General features: G+C 42.1%; 1 protein-coding gene across 2 annotated transcripts in view; it reads left to right on the top strand.

Moving 5' to 3' along the window:
* The first annotated feature begins 16,748 nt into the window (after positions 1–16,748).
* Positions 16,749–19,794, top strand: part of LOC116388619 (homeobox protein orthopedia B-like) — a 5,378-nt gene continuing 2,332 nt past the window's right edge. Inside the window, exons 1-2 of one of the 2 annotated variants that reach the window (XM_031856655.1) lie at positions 16,749–16,905; positions 17,232–17,623. In XM_031856655.1, the coding sequence (XP_031712515.1) occupies positions 16,869–16,905; positions 17,232–17,623 (429 nt within the window). In that variant the 5' untranslated portion in view covers positions 16,749–16,868. Of the gene's footprint in view, positions 16,945–17,231; positions 17,624–19,794 lie in introns of both variants that reach the window. The other variant, XM_031856654.1, reaches the window with a different exon arrangement.

Raw genomic sequence — 19,794 nt, 5'->3', positions numbered from 1 at the left:
TGTGTGTGTGTGTGTGTGTGTGTGTGTGTGTGTGTGTGTGTGTGTGTATATATATATGTATATGTGTGTGTGTGCACGTGCATGCATATGCAGTGGAGAAGGTTTGTCATTCATTAAGAGTGGAGCACAATCGGAGCTAAACTAGCCATAGCGGCCTGACTCATTATAAGCTGAAGGTTTATTTAAAACCTCACACTGCCTCATTCCCAATCCACTCACCGCCATATGCATACAGTAATTACACAAGTGAGGGGGAGGAGAGGGTGGGTGGGTGTGTAGCTGTGTGTGAGCAAAGGAGAGAGTGGGCATGCGAGCCTGTGCATATGATTATTTTTCATCCCAGGTTTCGCCTGAGTTCTGCCCCTATAACTGAGGATCTAATCAATCTGCCGGCTATTAAGTTTGTTAATTGATAATGCATACTAATTAGGCCTGGCTCCGTTACCACAGCAACGACGGGAAGGTGATTGTAGGCAGGAGTCCAAATGGACTTTTAAAGCAGGGAGCGTGAGGTGGAAGCCATCGAGCCTGCACGTACACACTCACGTGCACACGGCACACACACACACACACACATACATGTAAGCAAAAATTGAGTTGGCATAAAAATAAAAACAATAGTTGGTTGACTAACCTCATCAAGCTGTGTTGACCTATGTCATGTGCAATATACATGCCTCCAAAATGTGACTTATTTAAGCATGTATATAAACGGATATAAGGGCATTTCTAAGTGTTTATTAATATACAGTATTTGTCAACATTTCTAACTTCTCCTATGAAGACACTTCATTACATTACAATATATCATTACATATTTTATGTTAGTGTTTTACTATATTGTCGTTCATAATCCGTCTATACACCAGCCTCTTCCTATGCGTGCCCACAGGAGTAGTTGTTGACAAATACTATAAACATTTTTATTTCTAACAAGACACCTTAGAGGGTTTGTGAGTAACTAATGGCTTTATTAATAATGAATACATATTTACTAATACATCATAGATGTGTTATAGGCCATTAATAAGAACAATTTAGGACTTCCATTTTGTAAAAACAACAAAAACAAAATAAGTTGTAAAGTATAGTTGAATGTAGCGAAGCACATTGACTTAAGTGCAAATTTGATGTACTTTTGTCATTTTTTTACTTGAGTATTTCTGTAACATGTTAACTTTCCCCACTATCACTCTAAGTGAGTGTAATGCATCGTTTTTACTCCACTACAATTATTTGATTGCTTTAAAGTTACTTTACAGATTTACATACAACACATGAGCTTTATAATATTGTACGATGCTATAGATTAAACAGCATATGAAATGTAAAATAATAATAATAAAATGCTGCTCACAGATTAGTACATGAACAATAATAATACATTATTATAATATTCATACTGCTCACAGTTATACACACTGAGTACTTTTAATTTTGGTAATTTATTATTGAAGAGACATGTTTGTCTTTTAACGGATTCTTGTTACATTGCATCATTGCTAACTTTGCTTATTAAGTAAAAGGTGTGAATACTCATCATGAAAAAATGATTTTGTATTAACATTTTTTAACTGGTTTATTAGAACGTGAGAGACTACTATAACTAAATGATTAACAAAAACAAAAGAGAAACATCAGCCAAAGGGGTTTTTCACAGCCTGGCAACGCTAAACGTGTTCTTATTAATAGCTTCTGACTGATCTATAAAGCCTTAATAAATTATTACTTAAGCATTAGTAATGTCAATAGGTACTATAAACCCTTTCATAAAAGGTGCCTTATAAGATAATGGCACAAAAAACATTCAATGTAGTAAAACCAGCATTTGTAAGCACACTTTTGGTTAAGATCCCAGTAATGGAGAAGTAGAAGGCAACATAATGCAAAAGACCAAAAAAATAATTCAATTATTCTGAAGCCTAATGGAACAGAGTTGATCTTAATTGCAAAACAGCAATTTGTGTTACAATCTAGTACATTACACAACACACCGATTCAAGTAGCAGGTGTGTGTGTGTGTGTGTGTGTGTGTGTGTGTGTGTGTGTGTGTGTGTGTGAGTGTGTGTGTGTGTGTGTGTGTTTGCTTTGCCTCTGTTTGTCTAGCTCACTGCCTCACCATTTGTTTTCACTTTTGTGAATTAGATGTAGATGCACACCAAGACGCATGCACGTGCACACATGCACACAAACCATTTATCACCTGCCCAAGACCCTGAATTATTATCTCTGTGGTTCAAGGTCAAGGAGATGCAGCAGGTAAATTGAAGTCTGAGAGGTCAGCGCAGTTTGATCCCTCCGTTTCTTCCGTGTGTCTTTTGGAGAGATAAAGCTGGTGGGGTTTCTTTTATGACGGGGATGATAGAGACATTACCTTGGTTCGTCTTTGACAGGCCTTGTCTCTCCTTGGCTATACGTCTAACCACATTCCCTCTGACCCGTGTCACTTCCTGCTGTCCAACAGGAAGTAGTCCCCCTTTGGCTCACCCTTTGCACATGTTGTCACACGGAATACGCCTGTCACTGCTACTCAAACGTCCCCCTACCTCGTTGGCACTGCGGTTATGTGTGCGAACACGCACAGCAGAGTCAGTTAAGGTAGTCGGGGCTCGTCCGTTTGCCTATTTGAAACCTGCTTGGATGTTACTGCTGGGAGGAGGATATTACCCTCATTACCCCGTGATGAAGAGCTCAGTAGATAGTCATATCACTGATTTATCCTGCCCGCTTTGTCTGCGTGACTGATGGCGTTGTACACACGGGCCAATCCCTCATCAAACTATCCAGTCTTTGACAGATCGGGCTTTATAAATGAACCAAACATTTTCAGGAAGATTAAACCGCCATTTACAAAACACTTAAATTGAGTCATCTGTATGTTTTGTTTTCCTCTCAGATCTTTTGGGAGGGGGGGGGGGGGCTTTGAGTTTCATCCCCTGGATGTAGATTTCCATCTGCGCAGACCTCATGGCTTTGTTAAACCACAGATATGAAAACACAGTTCTGCTATGCTGTCTTCCTCCAACCTCTCATGACTTTTTCTTTGCCTCTTCTTCCTGCTGCCTCTCATCACCGTCCTTTACTCTGTGTATCTCCAAATGTGCATGTGTTGCATGCTTTGTGTGTGTATTCACCGTGCACACGGCTGCACGCACGTGTGTATTTGTACTCTGCGAGCACTGTGCATGTGTGTGTGTGTGCGTGCGTGTGTGTGTGTGTAAGCGGGGGGGCAGAGCAGCCAGCTGGGTTGGAGGGGTAATAAAGAAGGAGAATCAATAGGCCATGCAGTAGAGCCAAGGTGCTGCCATTTATCACACCGCCTCCATGACTTCCATCATTCATCATGCCCAATGAGGCAGCAAATAGGAAAATGACTATTTGTATCAAACACATCTGCACTCATCCACTGAGGTATTTTATTCCCATTAACTCAAAGAGTAGAATACGCCAGTTTCAGCTGCTGCTGTTGTTGTTGCCGCTGTGTTTGTGTGTGTGTGTGTGTGATTCTATTTGTTCAGGCTTGTAGTTGTAGATTCATTGGGAACACATTCATGGCTGCTGTTGTTTTTTCCATGGAAAAAAAAAACCCCGGAATGTGTGCTGTGAGCCCTCCAATCCCTGTGTAGGTGTGTTTAGCCTCTACCCCCCCCCCCCCCTCTCTCTCTCTCTTTTGACCTGCTCTCTCCTGTAATCCACATTCCTTCTTGTTTCCAAATCTTCCTCTTTCTGAACCCAATGGAGTGATGGTGCGAATAATATCTCATGGCTGTAAGGAGCCATTACATTAAGCTCGCCTTTCATTTCCACCTATAAATTAGCCACGACACTGCCCAGGGGTTGAGGTGTATATCTGTATGTGTGTGTAGCCTGTAGGGCTGTGGGGTGTAGAGGGGTGGACTGTGGTCATTATGGTCTAATATCCCATGAAATGGTGAAATTATTATGCAGCCTATTTCATGAGCTGCCTGCGAATATTAAAGAAGGATATTTTGTGAGGTGTCCCTCCCATAAATCAACGTGATTGTGTTTGTTTTTTGACTCGCTTTCTTCCCTCTTAATAAGACCACGGTTGCAGTAATTCTGGGTCGGTCTCCACTGATGGACTCATTCCAAATATTTCTGTCCACGAGCCAAATGTTGTTAAGTTGAGATAGCAACTGTTCTATAACAACGTTATATGACTTAAATGTCACCTATTCAGAGACTACAACCCTGTTTTGGGAAAAAATTCCATATTATAGAGAGAAAAAATGTAATTAAAATGGAGCTGCAACAATTAGTCGATTGGGCAGAAAATGAATCAAACCATGTTTGTAATCAGTAAAGCATTCTTTGTTTTTTAGCTCCTTTGCGGCTTTTCGCAAATTCGCAAATAAATTGAATGTAGGTTTTTGGGGTTTTGGACTGTTTATTTTTATTTTTTTTGTAGACCAAGCAATTAATTGATGAATTAAAAAAATCTGCATATTTCTTTCGGTTAGACTTTTTTCAATTCATTCATTTAATTAATTTATGATGAAAATCATTGTTGATTACATTCAAAACCAAATGTAGCCTTGTGGGATGATCTTCCTCTCAATGTTAAAATATCTCAATTATAAGTATAAAATGTAGACATACAGTACATGAACACAAAGGGTGAAAAAAAAACAATAAGTTCATAAGCACACGAAGTGTAATAATAATAATAATTACATTACATTCCTGTGAAAAATTCTTGGAAAAGTTGCTCAGTCGCAGCTTATAGACGACAAACACTCTCACACACACACACAAGCACACCCACATACACACACACACACAAGCACACTTGGCGTGGCAAGCTAAGACTATACTAATCTTCATTGCTGCGGCTTTGAAGGGGAGTGTAATGTACCAAGGTCACGTAACACATCTATCTCTCAGACATTCATCAGTGCTTTTAGCGTCTCTCTTTTACTGCTGTCTGATATACGGCTCTCAGCGGGCTAAAGCCCTCACGTGAGGACACACACTCCACCACCGCTGGTGGAGCCTTCATGTCATATTGTATCCAAGAAACACCACTGAGGTGAAGTGTCTTACTGTACCTGAGGTTTGGCTTCTTGAACTCATTCCTTAAATTCTCATTAACTCAGAGAATCTGCACATATTTATAATAGTGTTAATGTGCGCGAGCAGGGCATTTCCTCTTTTTGTAGAGCTTATTATATTTAATATTTGATATGCTAGAGGTGGACTGTGTAAGAGGCAACTAGGGTTAACATCATTACCTACTCACAGCCTCATAATCATTACTGATTGGACAAATTTCTAAAATTACCTTCTTTATTACCAATTACATAGAACACTTAGCTTTCTCAATATCAATCAGCACACTGTGATAATGCATAATTAAGTCTCACAGACCAATCTGGATGAATTATCTAATAGAAACCTAATGACAAAATCAAAGACTTCTTAATAAAACCATACAGCCATATTGTTTGTTAACTGATGGAAAATGAAAAAGATAACCATTGTCCTTCTGCTAATGCTTGATAAATCAGTGATCAGACGCCTTAAGTCAATTTCTACTACAAATGTATATTATTCCCAATGCAGTGATATGGTGCTTTTATGGGGAAACACTATTATGATAAATAAATATTTTATATATAACTTTTTTATTGTAGTAACACATATTATTTACAATGGATGGATTTCTGCAACGTTTCCTGCTGAGAGTACTGTAAAGCTCTTGCGTTCGCCCTGAGTGAGTGCGTCTGGAGCGCACGTGGAGTCGTGACCGTGCCCTGCATGCGTGCCCCCCCCCCCCCCCCCCTTCCTCTGGGAGCTGAAGCAAAGTCACCGACCGCAAGGGGATGGCTTTCAGATTCATAAAATTCATAGAATTTTTCACAAATGGGTGAACACAATTTCCTCCCAATTTCCTCATTATGCAAATATGCAAAATATCAAATCTAGACCAATTAGGGAGAGCTACGGCTTCAAATTTACCGGTTTAAGCCGTAATTGCAGAAACCCTCAAATAATTATGCGGCTAATTGGGAATATTTGTGACAGATACAACAAATTCTCCCCACAAATTACATTTCATCCAAGGGACCACCGCGCCCCAGTGAAATCCTATCGAGGTCTAATTTCTCTTACATAATGAAAGGAACTGGAAACTTGTTATCACATTTGAGCACTACGCTGCTCCGTAATGTGGAATGATCAAACAAATTAAGCTGAAGTTCCTACATATTTCTCTAATCTCTTTCAAAGGCACTTTATTTGTAAAGGAGATGACTCCGGGTTCGCTCCAATATGAGCCGTAATAGGCAGTTAGAGAAGCCCGGGAGAGGCGGAGTGCACGCAGTACGTTGGTGTGCAGATGCACGAGGGGGGGGCGGAAATCACGCAGTCACCTTCAAAACTTTAGCAGCTTCGCGGGCTGGAGGGTTTGCTGGAGCCGTCTGCGTCCACGAAGATCTGGTTTGTCTTTTGTCTCCCCGGGATGCGTCGCGTCCTCACAGGTGACCCTTCTCCAAGGTCACCAGGCCATCTGTGGACGCACATACATACACACGCTCGTACGCACGTCAATACACGCGCACATACACGGTCCATAAACGCCTGGCGCTGAAATGGAGCTGGTCTAAGTAAACAGGCAGTGCGCCGGCGGAGCGTAACTGCGCCTATTTGTCAGAAAGCCTCATAAATGCGATCGCTCCTGATATCTCCATTTATCCGTCCCGCCGGACGTTTACAAATGGGGAGCACACGAGGAAACGCGCCAGTCGTTGTTTTGTTTTTTAATGTTATTCCTGCAAAATATTATTGTAAAAATAAAAGTAAATACAACCTAATTAAAATATGCGCCATTTATTTCTAATAGCCAACAGGTTTGGAATTATTCATTGAAATAATACCCGAATAATAACAAGAACTAAAAGGTACTGGTTTCATTAAGAAAATGCCTGCTGGTAAAATCTCTATCAGATTTTATTTACAGTGTGTGATTTATTAACCTATGAACCCAGATAATATTTTCTCTGACACATTTTAACATTTTGCAATGTCTTATTTCCCATTTCCCAGTAGTCGCTTCATTTTGCCAATGATTGCATGTAAATTAGATGGAACAACATATAATTTATAACAACAGCAGCCGAGGTTCATCAGTCGTATCTCTTAAATTCACAGGACCCACTTTGTGCAAGTGTAATCATTTTGTCAGCCAATGATTGCAGGTGCCTCCTAACCTTTAGAAAGTGCCATGATTTCTCACCAGTTTGTGCTATCAATCATTTTGTTAGAGAAGTTGTCACTTGTGTTGGACTGGTGGATATCTCATTTTGTGGGGGTGGGGGATCCCTCTTCAGTTATGTGATAATAAATACGACCTATATCTCTTATACAGGCGATGTGCTTACACATCAATTTACACAAAGAGAAAACAAGAATGTGTTTTGGGTGCATTGTTCATAGACTGTGTATAAATAAATGCAGGCGTGATTGATGAAAGGACGAAGTGTGAGCACCGGGGACAGGAAGTGGGACCCGGGCTGGGGAAGACTGGGGTGTGCTCTGTTTCTGTCACATGGAAACCCAATTCATCCCTCCCCTCCTCGCACATTCCCACAGCACCGCAGTCTGTTTGTATGAGTAATCTCTCTCTCTCTCTCTCTCTCTCTCTCTCTCTCTCTCTCTCTCTCTCCCCCCTCCCTCTCACTCACACCTCAGTCAGACCCGTTTATGCTGTGATTTTCTGGACACGACCGTCACTGACACCGGATAGATGAGGCTAATCTCAGCCACAGGCAGACTGTCAGACAGCTTTGCTGAGGCTCTGGGTGTAAAATGGCGCTCGGCTGCCCCTGTGCTGTTTTTTTTTTTTTTTTCTTCCCCTTCCTCTCCCTTCTTTCAGTCATACACCGAGTGACCAGAAAAATAGAAACACCTGTGCGATGGGACGCAACGAGAACCTGCAATAAAGACATAACTCACTTCAAATGTTTAGTTATTGTTGAAACTGTGATTGCCATTGTTTTTTGTTAGTTATTTTAGTTATTCTTATCACAGATTCATGAATGTCATTATGTTGTGCAGGGGGGGTTCTATTTTTCTGGTCACAGACGCAAACACTTGCAATGCCATGTGCAAATGTGTCATGTGTGTCTATATATATGTATATACATACGAGGCATGTGCGTGTGTTGTGTTCGTGTGCAGTGTGCATGCATGCATGGTTCCGTTTTTGCATGTGAGTGAGTGAGGGCGTGAGTGAGTGCGTGAGTAATCTCTAATGCCCTGTTAATTGCCAGACAGTGTTCCCGCACACACCTCTGCTAATGTTCCGCTTGCTATTCAGTCTGCGGCCTGCCTCTCCTCCTCTCTTCCTCTCCTCCTCATCCTCTCCCTTCGGTACGGATTGTTCCGTTACAATAGCGGCCCCGTTCCCTAATTACCTTACCTCACCAGAATTGTGATCAGGTCCTCCTAAGATGTAGGCACACGTGATTGCGAGAATCCAGAGATGCAAAGACATTTTCGCTAATGGTCCTTGCTTCAGTTGCCTGCGTCTGCGAGTTCAGCACCCTGGACAGTGCCGAGGTCTCAGCTCAGCTCCGCACCTTGTTCTTCTAAAACAGCCCAAAATCGCCTAGTTTTCTTTTAATCACGACAATTAGAGCCAATATTTTCCCCCGGACCTTGACAGACGTTGCTTGTAAGTCTCTCTTTCTCTCCGAGCGTGCTGCCACTCTCATTACACGTGCTGATTAAAGCATAGATTAGCCAGCAGTGGCCCTGTGCGCTCCTCACCAACAGCTCGCTCAATATCAATTAGAGGCTGCGCCAAAAGCAGCATGTCCACCGGTGGCCCTGCGTCTCCTGCTTCTAGGTTTGTCACAGCGGTAACAAAAAAAAAAAGGGGGGAAAAATAGTAGCTTGGTAATAAAATAGAAAGGAAAATAGAGCAGAGTAGAGGCTTGGGATTGGGGGGGGAGCGATCATCAACCGTGAGGGAGAAATGAGAAAGGACAGTTAATGTTCATCAGATGGTGCCTCAAATAATGCAGGCCAATTTTAAACGTACGCAGCCGCAGACCGTGCCAATGTCTCGTGCACCTCGGAGGTTCAAATCAAGAGGCGAAATAAAAGGAAAAGTCACTTAGGCCTATTAGTCAAGGCAGTGTGGCCTTATACCTCTGCGGAGTTCATCCTGGAAATAATGAATAGTATGTGGATACGGAATGAAAAGCCTTTCAACCCAGCACCAGTAGGTCGTTCCGGCTTAGAGAGAATTAATTCACACTTCTCCTCTTCTCTGACCTCCTTGCCTCGCCATAGAAATGAGGCTAATAGCGTCTGATTTCATTTATTGACTACATTAGTGACAATATTTCTGTCCAACTGTATTGATTCCATATCTTAAACACCTATATTTTTAGAGGAGGGGAAATGAGTTGTGTTTGGATATAATAGGCCCGCTCTGTTCAATTAGGTATAAGTGACATTTGCGTTAATGGTGTGTTTTCTTTATTTTTGTATAGCACTGGAAACTATTTGAGTGTAACAACAGCAAACTGTTGGTTTGTCTTTGTAGTTTAGAGAGTTAATACAATGGCATTGCCTTTGCAATAATGAGGGCTGGAAGTTTTTGTGAGCACAGTGGCTCAACACCAGACAAATAATGTGCCTATTGGATGATTAAGAAGAAAATATTGATAAACGTATCAATATTTCAACCCATAGCGTTCCATGCCTATCACAGCATTTATGACTGAGATAAATTGTTGAGGGTCACTGTGTGAAATTTCCAAATATAATTGACTGTCATGCAACAGCAGAAGCCTTGATTGGCTTGTTATAGACAACACCTCCGACGTCCCCGACCCATTTGTCCCTGATAACCATGTGGTAAATACAGCGTTGCCCCCCCCCTCACACAACCTTTCGATGTCCACTAACAGACAGCCTGTCCAATTAAAAGTGGCCATCGATTATAGATAGCTGCCTGCTGGCATATGAGGGAGACAATGTTGGATGCTATGCCACTGCCAATACAGGGCCACAGTTAGCCACGAACTAACCAGAGCTGACACCAGCATATTAGATCTGGACTGGGTTAATTCACCTGCAGTTGGCCCCTGTGTTGGCTGTATAGCGCGGCGGTTTACCTGCCCAGTCTAAATGCTGATCATTAAGTTGCTTCCAGCAGCCATAATTGGTGCAGAGGGGCTGATATCATTGATTAAAAAGGAAGGCTGATAGCTCAGCTCTTTGCTGTTTTTTCTCCCAGCGGTCAGGCTGGCAAAGCAAGACGCGTTTAAGATCAAATCACAGTAGGGAGCGATATTTCCACATGGTTTATATCTAATGGCATTTTGTCATTTTAGTTGGTTTTTTTAATACGATTTCAGACCGAGCAATTGTGTCACACACCTTTCTTACAAATTATTTAAAAAACTAAAATATCACTTTTAGTTAACAGCATGAGGCTGTGAGAATATGACAGCCTTAATTTGTATGTCTGTGCTGAAATGGCTCCTTGGCTCGTAGTTATCCCTTGTTATTGTGTGTGAAAGCCTCTGAACCTAATTCCAATTTTTTCCTCTCCTATTTTCCAGCAAGCTGCTTTTCCATTAACTTTGGGAAAACACGGTGGCAGGTCCATTTAAAAAATAAATAAATTTAAAAAATCAGTGCTCCACCCTTCTCATAAGCGCCTCAGTTCAGGAAAATAAGAAATTAAGAGCAGGGCCCATTTCATCATCAACCCCATGTCTCCCCCCAAACACAGAGACTGCATCCTCCAATGGAGCTCCCGGTGGGCGGGACAGAGGAGCTTTACCTTAGCATATGTTAACTATTACATGATGTCTTGATGGAACACAACGAAATGACTGGTAATTGACATAAAATATGACAAAGTGTTTGAGTCTGTGTGAGGAAAGCGTCGCGTATTACGGCGTATCAGCTCCGTAATGTGACTGATTAATGAAAGATCGGCCTCACACTCACTCAGCTGATTCCGTGAAAAATGAGTTTTGTGTTGTCATTCCGACAAGCCGGCAACCACGGCCGGAAAAGACTATTAGCCGGAATCATTATCAATAGCCATATTTTCAAACTCTATTATGGCAATCAGGCTAGAATTTATTCAATAGATTTAGTTCATTTGGTTGTAATTGATAAATAATCAAAATTTATCAATGTACTTGCACACATTTCACTAACAATCAGGGAAAACTGCCCCATTTACCAGCTGACTTGGTCCAAATTAGAGCTAAATTGATGATCAATTAATCTTGGGAGGGGTATAGTGCACCGTGTTTAGCCGAGGAGCGGCAGAAATGTGGCGGAGGGGAGGGATGAGGGAGAGGGAGGAGACGGGGGAGAGGATGATAAAGAGAATGGATGGATGGGAAAGTGTGGGATTTGTGAAGTGAGAGACGAGCTGAACTGGCTGGGTGAGTAACGCGCTGAGAACACGAGGGAGATGCCAGGCGACAACAGAAATACAACAAGTGTGTGTGTGTGTGTGTGTGTGTGTTATCTCGCTTTATTTTCCACACAGGCTTTACTGCATCGCTTTCACATTACCCTCACACAATCCACTCATTATTAGGTTGTGTGTTTGTGTGCACACGCATCTTTTTCTCTCTCACCTTTATATATTGGCCTTTGTGTGTGTGTGTGTGTGTGTGTGCATGCTTGCATGCCTGTATATGTCTCAGAGTGAGCGAGTCACCCACTTGAAGTACCAGGTATCAAGTTCGGCAAGTCGGAGTGAGCAAGGTCAGAGAGACTGATCCCATTTATTCTTTAATTTGCTGAGGCATTAAATTGCACGAGGTGGCTTTGCTGCAGTTTGATAATTATCAGCACATGTTTCTAATTTCAAGCTACTCAGAGACACTACTGACCCAAGTCCTCCCCTTTTATCTGGTATTTTAGGAGCACAAGTGTGCGCAGGAGGTATGTGTGCGAGGATACACGCATCTCCGTTTGCCACAAGAGTAACCACACGTTATTCTCACCATTTAAAACGATTAAATCAGCAGTGGTGGGACGTTTTACTTGATCATCTACATTCTCACAAAAGGTCTCTCCCTGGTTAATGCTTTAAATATTACATCAGATCTTTGGTGAGGCCTCGGTATGCCCTCACTCTGACAGTTATGTGGTTCAAATATGAGTAAAAGTGGAGTTGTTTTCAGGCTGCATTGTGGGGAAAAGGGCCTCATTCAGTGTGTCTGAGGCTGGCACCTGTAATGTAAGGCACTCATTACCTTCAATGGTGCATTACAGCTTCCCTAATGATGGAGCCACAGTAATGGACCCAACTAATGACCGGACTTAAGAAAGAACATATTCTAATAGGTGGAGCAGAACTGGAGGGAAAGTCAAGGTGTCGGGGAGGAGAAGGAATTAGATCTGTGGGCAGCTGTAGGAGGCCTAAATGACCGAGGTCAGACTGTAAATACAATAGATTACAGGCTAAATACTCTAACCTTGTTAGTTAAGTTTTGCTTCTGTTTAAAATGTGATTAAGTTAAATATATGCCCGGAAATTAGATGAAAACACTGACAAAAAGCACAGTCAAGCAGGGCTGCTTTACACTGCTGCCATAAATAAGAAACACACAGCACTCATGATCAAGTAGCAAGCTTTTATCAGAATTGTATCACAAACCTCAGATACTCTCAGGCAATAAGCTGTTAAAACAGATTTCATACAAGATTGTTTGTTGCTGCATTTCCGAGATGTGCAGTTTTTTGCATTGAAAACTCAGTGTGGACACCCCTTTGATTTTAAATTGATCACAACACATTGAAAGCATTTTAATTTATTTTAAGGGGTGCAGAAATGTGTCACTAAAACTACAATTGGGAAAATACCCAAAATTGGGTTTTTGGCACCATGTATTGGCAGGTCCTTTGAGTTTCAGTGATATAACTTAACATCTATGATTTGGGTGTATAAATCGTGATTGTATATGTGCATTTTAACCATCAGCATCAGCAGTCCCACTGTTTTTTTCTTATTGGGACTTTTAATGGCAGTGTGTGATGTTTAGGACCGCCACCAATTAGGTGACTAATCGGGCGATAAAGTCTCTTAATCGTCTAAGAGAGTTTTTGCTGAATAGTCAATATTTATGTCCCTTTTGTGGAGAATCAGCTATTAGTCATTAAATCATGACACAGTTGTATTAAGCCCTATAGAGCCCTCTGCATTCACCTGTACAAGGAACCAGGAATGTTGTGGTTATGTTGAGTTTTTATTTGAGGCTGCAAGGAGCTGGTGGTGGTGAACTTAACAGTTGAGTCTTTTGGAGGCCTTGTTGACTTCACGTAGAAAAAAAACGTTCTCCTGATTTTGCCTCTAAAATGCACAGCACATGTATAAGAGCAACAAAATGCGGTGTAATGAACTTTTCCTTGGAGACATGTTGAAACCTTCCACCTTGTATGTTTGATTTTGACTGGCATGAGTTGCTGAACCTAATGTTGATGAACCACATGTGCCTTTAACTGTGACCTGTATCCACACTGAATGTTTCTCCTCACCAAACATAGACCACCTGAGCATGAGGTCAACTAACAGCAGGCAAGGAGACTCTGAACACCACTGTTAACACCTATATTGAGACTTTCATTGCTATTTACCCCCCCAACCACCACCAAGGCACACGCGCACGCCCACACCGCGCCCTCCGTGACACATGCCTCTTCTTCCTCATTAAGGAAATCGCTCTTCTTCGCTGATTATTTTATTTGAAGCCGTGATTACCGCTCTGTCCGCCAGATCACGCAGTAACGGGGAGCAGGCGGAGGGCAGAGGGCCTAATTGGGGCATGAGATGCGCGGGGTGTTGCGGACTGGCCGGGTGGCCGAAGAGGGGAGCCTCTAATGGGTTTTCCGGTCTGTGCCCCCCCGTTCTCGCCTCTCTCTGCATATCTCGGTGCTCGGATGCGACACATTTATTTGGCCTGGTTCTTATCCCTCCAACTGTCATCGAATCGCCTGCACAAAGTTACAGTGTGATGTGTTAGAGAGCCGTTTCCGCCGATGGAAAATATCGATTTTCCTTTTCAGATTTCTATAAGTGATTGAATGCAGATGGCCACGAGGCGATGCAATATATAGGCCTGACCACGAGAAACGGCCAGCTCGCCTGCGGCTCCGTGTTCACACTTTGGTTGTGGTGTAAAGGATCTTATCCCTGCATCTGTCTCCTGTTACCTGCATTATTCGTAACCTGTTCTACAAAGGGCCATATGAGCAATGGATTTAACGCAGTTTGATTGCTTAAAAAAACAAAAACAAAAATCCGCGGAGAGGGTGGACACGGAATTCTTGATCTTTGAAATTGCTCTACAAAATTGCATTTGTTTTTGGTGCGCTTCCATTAAAAGTGTCTCCTCGCGTGTAAACAGCCGTTCCGCACTCAGATGCGCCGCATTAACCCGGGAGGATTGTATGCGAGTGTGTTTTTACTGGGGGAAGATTGATGCGGTCCAGTTAGGGAGGCTGAGTGAGACATAGACCCATTTCAAGTGGGTTCCTCTTATTACAGCAATAAGTTACAGTCTGAGGGTCGGACAGCTGAGGGGATGTCTGCTATCCGGGCTGTTTTCCCTCCAACAAACCACAATATCGATATTTATTATCACCTAGGGATCAGATGAGTAGTCAACAATAACTGCAACCTTTTTATTTTTTACACGTGCCTCATTTTATATAAACAGGACGTCCATTTAAATGATTTTGAATTAAGCATTGTCTTTTTTTAAAGGCATAGCTAATGATACTTTAAAGAAAACAATTCAATAATATTTGATCATATATTATTGTTGCTAAATCAATATATGTATGATAATTTCTCTTATTTTTTTCTATAGAACTAAAACACGACATAGAGAAAGATTGCTACTTATGAACACAATTTTAATAATAATAATAATAATAATAACAACAATTATATTAAAAATTAGACCCAGATAATAAATTGAATAATGGCCTCAAATAATCCTGAATTAGAATTAAATTAATACAATGTATTATTACGTTCACTTATTTCGTTATGCACACAATAACACCACACCTGTTTCATTATTTATCCACAGTGCAAATATTTTAACAAAAATTAAAGATAATCTCTGACCTTCATGAGTTAATTTCGACCATTAGGTTTTATTTGTTATTTGTTTGCATTACATCAATTGTCTTGCACTAAATTGGAAATCAAACGGCTTCCAGAGCATACAGACCGTCTCTCCCGGCTCAAGCCCTTCACAAACGCAGGGTTGGCCTTACAACTCCCCACACACGCATAGTCCTCTCCTCTCAGCGGGTCTACACGTCTGAATCAAACGAATCGAGCCTCTGCTGCTGGTGCTGCTGCTGCTGCTGATGATGATGATTGCTTCTCCTGAACCTTCGGGAGCTGGTCACAGCTTTCCTCATCTCAGTGGACCATGCACAAGTCCCGTTTTCCTTAAGTTTTCACGCTGTGCCACACATACTTCCCTGCGTCCCGGGCGCACATTGCGGTCGAGGAGCATAACAGATGAGTTGCGTATGTGGTGCGGGAGGAGAGGGAGGACTACTCGCTCGGACGCCTCCTTTGTGCGGCTGCAAAGAAACCTATTTAGTCCCAGGCGGTGGTCCATTCACAAGGCTCACCCTGACATCTGCCAAAAGCCCTCTGTGTACCAGCACTGTCTGGAGAAGTAGGAGTGGAGCGCAGATCAATGGCTGTCCTGTTAATTGTATAATAGACGTACTCATGGACCACTGCTAAAGGGGCACAATCGTTTAGGGTCCACCACGTCTGATTTTGTTTGAACCAAACAGGCCTAAATACCTCTAATTGCGCCCGCGTTGATGAAAAGTCGATGGGAGTTAAAGCGGCCGATCACTAACGGAGCTTAAATCCATCTGTACTCGTTTATTTATTTATTTCCTCGATTTGTCTCCACAAATCACCTGCCATGGGGGAATGGGGGCGATATTCGTTTTGTTTGTGATCCAAGGACGGGAGGGAAGTGGGGCTCTGGAAGCAGGCCTGGCGTTACAAGACTTCTCATCTCCCACAATTTCTTTTCTTTTCATGACTAAAGTCCACACTCATCTGTACAGAATGCACTCAAACTGACATACATGGCAATATACAACTGTATTTCATATGAAGATACAAAGAGTAATCAGCTGGAAATTTGTTTTGATTTATAGATTTATTTTCGTTAATTTGGGAAGTGACTCCTCCCTTTCTGGGTTACTGTCTGTTAACAGGCTAGTTAACATAGCAGTCATTTGACAGTTAATTATTCAATAAAAACACCTTTTCTCTCTCAAATAGCCGGGCGATCTTGTCTCCTGGAGCAAAAGCAAACCAGGTTTTGCATGAGCTCACCTTACATGTATGTCCACAAACAGGAGTCCCGTCATTGCACAAACTATATGAGATTAAACAAACACATTAAGATGTCGAACGTGGAATAAGTTGAGCATGAAAAGCTAATAAATCAGAGCACGGGAATGGCAGAGGATTGAAATAAATTGTAGTGTTTCGTGCGCGTTCGGGTTTGTGCGCGCGTGCCTTCTTGGGTCTGTGTGTATAAAAAGAATAAAAAAAATAAAAAAAAGAGGGGGGAGTCACGTCGCTGACATTTCGAAGCTCCCGCTCTGATTGGCTCTTATTTGAGGAAGCTCACGGGTTCTTTCAACTAATAAGCGCCTCCCCGTCGCTCTAAAGGACATTATAATGCAAGGGACCTCCTTTTTTAACCACAAACCGAATTTTCGTTCATTTAGACGATATATACTTTTTAAATTGCCCCAAAGTTGTGGGATTTTTTGGAGCGCATTTCACCCTGGAGCGGTACGCGATGCTCTCTCATGCCGACCTCCTGGATGCTCGGCTCGGTGAGTTATCCTCACTAAACTCCGGCCCTAAACTCCAGTGTAAGATTTCCAACTTCTTTTTCAACCTTGTGATGTGATAGATAGACTGTGTAGTTAATTGTGTTAACAGCTAAATGCTTTATCGTTGGTGTATGCAATTCTTTACAGTAATTTATCAGGAATGAGTATATGATCTGACAGCAAAGGAAAAAAAATACGATTTAAAATTACGACCTAAGCTACATTGTGTTTATTTGTTGTATTCTTTGAATTGATATACGTCTGTTGCCTTTTTTAATGTGACTGTATGTATTTACTCAAAGCCTCTCTCTTCCTCATCGTCTCAGGGATGAAGGATGCTGCAGAGTTACTCGGACACCGAGAGGCTCTCAAGTGCCGGCTGGGTGGTGGGGTGCCAGACCAGGGGCACCCGGGAGACATGGCCCCTGGTTCGGACTCCGTGGAGGGAACCACCCTCCTGCCGGGGGAAGACATCGCCACCGTGGGATCCAACTCCGCCGGCATGACGGTGAACGGGAAGGAGCAGGAGAAGCAGCAGCAGCAGCCGCAGCAGAGCTCCAGTCAGTCCGCCAGCCAGAAACAGAAGCGGCACAGGACGCGCTTTACGCCGGCGCAGCTCAACGAGCTGGAGCGCAGCTTCGCCAAAACCCACTACCCTGACATCTTCATGAGGGAGGAGCTGGCGCTGAGGATCGGCCTCACTGAGTCCAGAGTTCAGGTAAAGCACTTGCGCAATGTGGATTTTTACAGGACACACACTCGCGTGGTCTATAGCAGGGTGCGGCTTTGGGTCCAGATTTGGATTCTGTGGGTTTTTTTTCAATACGATACAAATGTCCAAAATCGTCCTTTTAAATCCATCCGAAAAGCAATGAGCAAAGTAGGGTGGAGAGTAGAGGAATCAAGACCAACGCTCCCTCCGCGCGCTTGTAGCTAGATAGTTAGGTCACTTCTAAAATGTCCCATAGTTCAGTTATTTGTCACTGGTCCTTTTGCCATTCATTCATTCATTTTTTGGGATATTTGGTGTAAAGTTTTGAGTGCAAATGCTTGAAAATAAAAGCTAAAGGGTGGATTGGCGCCACTGGTGCAATGGAAGTTACATTACATATAACTTACAGTAATTTAGAAATATTTTCTTGTTTAGGTTCAGCACTATATCCTGTATACTCAAATGAAAGAAACACTGTGTTATTTGAAGGGAGAACACATTCTCACTCTGTTCGTTGTGTTCAAATGAAAGTTGTTTTAGAAAATACAAGCTCAAGCATATTTTGCTTTAATTATGTGATTCAAATATGCCATGATGTGTTCAAAAGGCGAGCTATATGTCATTCTAAGAAGCTGTGCCCTATCTAATATGCGAGTGGCTCTGTCCAAGGTGCTGAAATATTTCTCACTTGCAGATAACGAGCAGAATTCCGGTGCCCATAAAGTCAAAAATGTCCAGATGGCTCTTAAATATTTGCCACTTGTGTTGACTGTGTTGAAATTGGGAGGGGAAAGTTATTTATTTATTTAGTTAAATTTGCCTAATTTTCGTTTCCTTTTTGTTTCTGTGAACCTGCATATATTGCATAAAATTACATTAGTGGTATTTAGGCTTTGGCAATGATTTTTCTTTATATTTGTTTTACCATTACAAATGGGAGTTACCCTGGCCAAAATAATGCCCAATATATTATAGAGAAGATCTTTAAATACTTTCTTTCACAGAATAGTCTTCCCCTTTTCTTTTAGAAAATAAATAGGGTTGTAATGTATGGCCCATTTTTTGTTTTACTTGGGTTATAGGGATGAAATTGATTTATTTTATTTTTAAATGCAAACTTTATTTATTTAGTTTGTATTATTTTAGAAACATAAACCACTTTAAAAACAATTGAAACATGCAGTGCTTCTAACAAGCATGCAGGAACAAGGCTCTAATAAACCAAACACATTATCAACCAATTTCAGTCTTATTTATTACAGTGAACGGGTTATTAACCAGTGATGTGAAATTCATGCAAATGATCCCACTGAAAGCAATAAACCCAGCATAACCATTAGTCACCTTAATAATCAATTCTTTATTCTATGCGGTGCAGGCTCCTAGCCGCTCAGTGCAGGTCGCCTCCTGCTCGCTGTTGGTAAACATTAGTGCAGGTCGTGCAGGTCGTGCAGGTGCAGCCTTCGGTGGGCGTGTTGGCCCGCGTGCGTGCCTCCACGGCCTCTCCTCTTCAAAATGCTCTATCAGCGACGTCTTAATAGGACTCAAGAATATATTGTACTTTTTTAATGGAATGAGAAATTGCATTTTCTTTCCCCCCTCCGAGTGTAATGGGTTTGGGCGACGTTTCACGGATGGCTGAGCGGAATGAGAGCGAGATTTCACTTTTAATACGCAGGCATCTACTCACGGCCTCGCGCGCGCATTAATCACGCCAGAAGATGGTGAAATCTTTATAAAACCCAACGGGGGGACGCGCGGGCGGTTTTTTTTGTTTTGATTTTTAGCTGCGTACGTGGGTCGTTGTGTTTTGTGGGCTCTCGGGCGTGGTTGAGTGGATTTTATTTTCACGTGGATTGTGTACAGTAATGCGCGGCCATTTGTATTTAAGTCCACACAATATTGAGGGCAATTTACAGTTCATCTGCGTGTAAATAAGATGTTAGAAAGATAAATAGTTCGGCTCAGTGCAGCAATGAAATATCCCTGTGACGGCTGCGTTTGTATACAAAGCGCCTTCTGGAGGCTATTTTATGTACTATGAAATTCACAACCCTGGCCTTTTGTCTGTTTCAGTTCCACCCAAAGCGTCTTAATAACAGAGGGTATTATGTTTACAGTAGCCAAATGATTGACATTTACAACAGCCTTATTTTTAAAAAGTATTATCCTAGTGT

The sequence above is a fragment of the Anarrhichthys ocellatus genome, unplaced genomic scaffold (genome assembly GCF_004355925.1).
Source record: "Anarrhichthys ocellatus isolate YVR2014 unplaced genomic scaffold, GSC_Weel_1.0 scaffold17, whole genome shotgun sequence".
Classification (NCBI taxonomy): domain Eukaryota; kingdom Metazoa; phylum Chordata; class Actinopteri; order Perciformes; family Anarhichadidae; genus Anarrhichthys; species Anarrhichthys ocellatus.
The sequence above is the reverse complement of the archived record's forward strand: the minus strand, read 5'-3'. Positions and strand labels throughout refer to the sequence as shown.